Below are 2,105 nucleotides of genomic sequence, written 5' to 3'. Positions count from 1 at the left end.
ATATATATGTATATGTGTGTATATGTTTGTGTGTCTGTGTATGTCTCCACAACATCGCTTGACAACCGATGCTGGTGTGTTTACGTCCCTGTAACTTAGCGGTTCAGCAAAAGAGACTGATAGAATAAGTGCTTGGCTTACAAAGAATAAGTCCTGGGGTCGATTTGCTCGACTAAAGGCAGTGCTCCAGCATAGCCACAGTCAAATGACTGAAACAAATAAAAGAGTATATATATAGAAAGAGAGAGAGAGAGAGAGAGAGAGAAGTGCAATAAAATAGTTGAAATTGATATTGTTAATCTTAAACTTTGATTATTGTGTATGATCTTACTTTCCTCAGTGTTGTCATTAAAATGTCCCCTTTTTTTCTTCCTTTTTTTTCCATTTTACCATCAAGGGGTCCTGAAGGCACTTGTTTTGAAGGTGGCGTCTTTTTAACTCGACTCATGTTTCCTCCAGATTATCCCTTAAGTCCTCCAAAAATGAAATTCAACAGTGAAATTTTTCACCCCAACAGTAAGTTGTCGGTTTTAATTATCATTGTCATTATTATTTATATTAAAAGAAATTTTAAATATATGCATGTCTCTGCAAATATTTTCTTTCAGTGTTTTTCAAATGTTAAAACTAATTAACTTTTTGACTTCTCTTCACCAAGTCCTAGTTCGTTTTGGGTATCAGAGGTTGTAATTAATTAACTGATTCACATGTTACTAATTCTTATTTTATTAACCTTCAAGAAAAGGAAAACCAAAATGAATCTCATCAAGGTTACAGCAAATAATTATTTAAATATTTTTCTGTAGGCCCAGGCGTGGCTGTGTGGGTAAGAAGCTTGCTTCCCAACCATGTAATCCCAGGTTCAATCCCATTCTGTGCCACCTTGGGCAAGTGTCTTCTGTTATTACCCCAAGCGAGGTGGAGCTGAATCAGACTGTTATTAAAAGTATATGCAGCACCTGTCAAGTGTATTGAGTGCTACCTTCTTTCAGTTGTTCACTCACTCGTATGTGTGAGTGTATATTTATATATATATATATATATGGTGGTTGTCTACTCCTTATGCAGAGTTTGACCACCTCCTGTACCTATACCTTATCACCATCTTGGCATCTGATGTGGCTTTTTGAACCAGACAATGTTTTGAAAAGACACCCACACAGATTGCATATCCGATTTGGACCACCAAGATCTGTAGATAACTTCTGCTCTTTGTGGATCTTGAAATGTCTTTTGAGGCCTCTGTTGGATTTGCAGACCTTCTGGCATACATTGCATTGAAAGATGTGCACAGACATATAAACAGAATAGTTGGTGGAGGTTCGTTTTCCATGGATTCACAAATGAGATTTGAGCTGAGCAAAAAAAAAGGCATGGTTTGTCACAAACTGTGCACACAAAAATATATATATATGATGATGATGATGAAGGTTGTCTACTCGTGACCAAGAAAGACCATCACTGACCATTGCCCATACAAAATGCCAGCAATGTCCATGCACAAGGTTATTGCACCAACAGTCAGCTTAACCTGGATACACATCCGCAGTGTCCATATTTGCTGCAGCACCAACCAACTCAACCGAACCTCAGATTGTCACCTTGCCAGTGATTGCACAATCTAAACTTTTAAGTCCAATAAGGCTTGCACTCCACCTCACCGACCCTGTCCATCCTACTGCCATGATTCAGAGAGAAGCCAGGACAAGATATGAAGTACCAATATGTGTTGTAGGCTCAGGAGTGTGGGAGCACCATGATCTCAGGTGCAAGTAGAAGGGCCTCAAAATGTTCAATGCCACTCCCTGCATATTTGGTTTTATATCAGAGCGACCTTCTCCTAGAGACATGCTTTAGCAAACGCTAAGAATGCCTTGCTCCTAGGAGTCTTCCAGCATGTCAGACACCAACCCAGAATTTCTGAGGGCCTCTGCTACTGCTAGACAGCCATTATAGAGAGAGAAAAGAATTATGTAAAACTTGGTGCTAGGTTGTAACATCAGCCAAAATGATGCTATCTTGTTAACTCTGTTTTTGGGAACATTACTTTATTTTCTCTCTCTCTCTCTCTCTCTCTCTCTCTCTCTCTCTCTCTCTCTCTCTCT

General features: G+C 39.2%; 2 protein-coding genes across 5 annotated transcripts in view; one reads left to right on the top strand and one right to left on the bottom strand.

The window, feature by feature from the left end:
- LOC106882798 (neurexin-1a) overlaps nt 1-2,105 on the bottom strand; it is a 443,081-nt gene that overhangs the window by 121,272 nt on the left and 319,704 nt on the right. The gene's annotated exons all lie outside the window — the stretch shown is intronic.
- The window catches only part of LOC106882797 (ubiquitin-conjugating enzyme E2 G2), an 81,720-nt gene that overhangs the window by 77,509 nt on the left and 2,106 nt on the right, over nt 1-2,105 (top strand). Inside the window, exon 3 of the mRNA XM_052970034.1 lies at nt 398-516. Within this exon, the coding sequence (XP_052825994.1) occupies nt 398-516 (119 nt within the window). The remainder of the gene's footprint in view (nt 1-397; nt 517-2,105) is intronic.

The sequence above is a fragment of the Octopus bimaculoides genome, chromosome 8, assembly GCF_001194135.2.
Source record: "Octopus bimaculoides isolate UCB-OBI-ISO-001 chromosome 8, ASM119413v2, whole genome shotgun sequence".
In the NCBI taxonomy this organism is placed as follows: Eukaryota; Metazoa; Mollusca; class Cephalopoda; order Octopoda; family Octopodidae; genus Octopus; species Octopus bimaculoides.
Note: the sequence above shows the minus strand (reverse complement) of the source record. Positions and strands in the feature narration are given on the sequence as shown.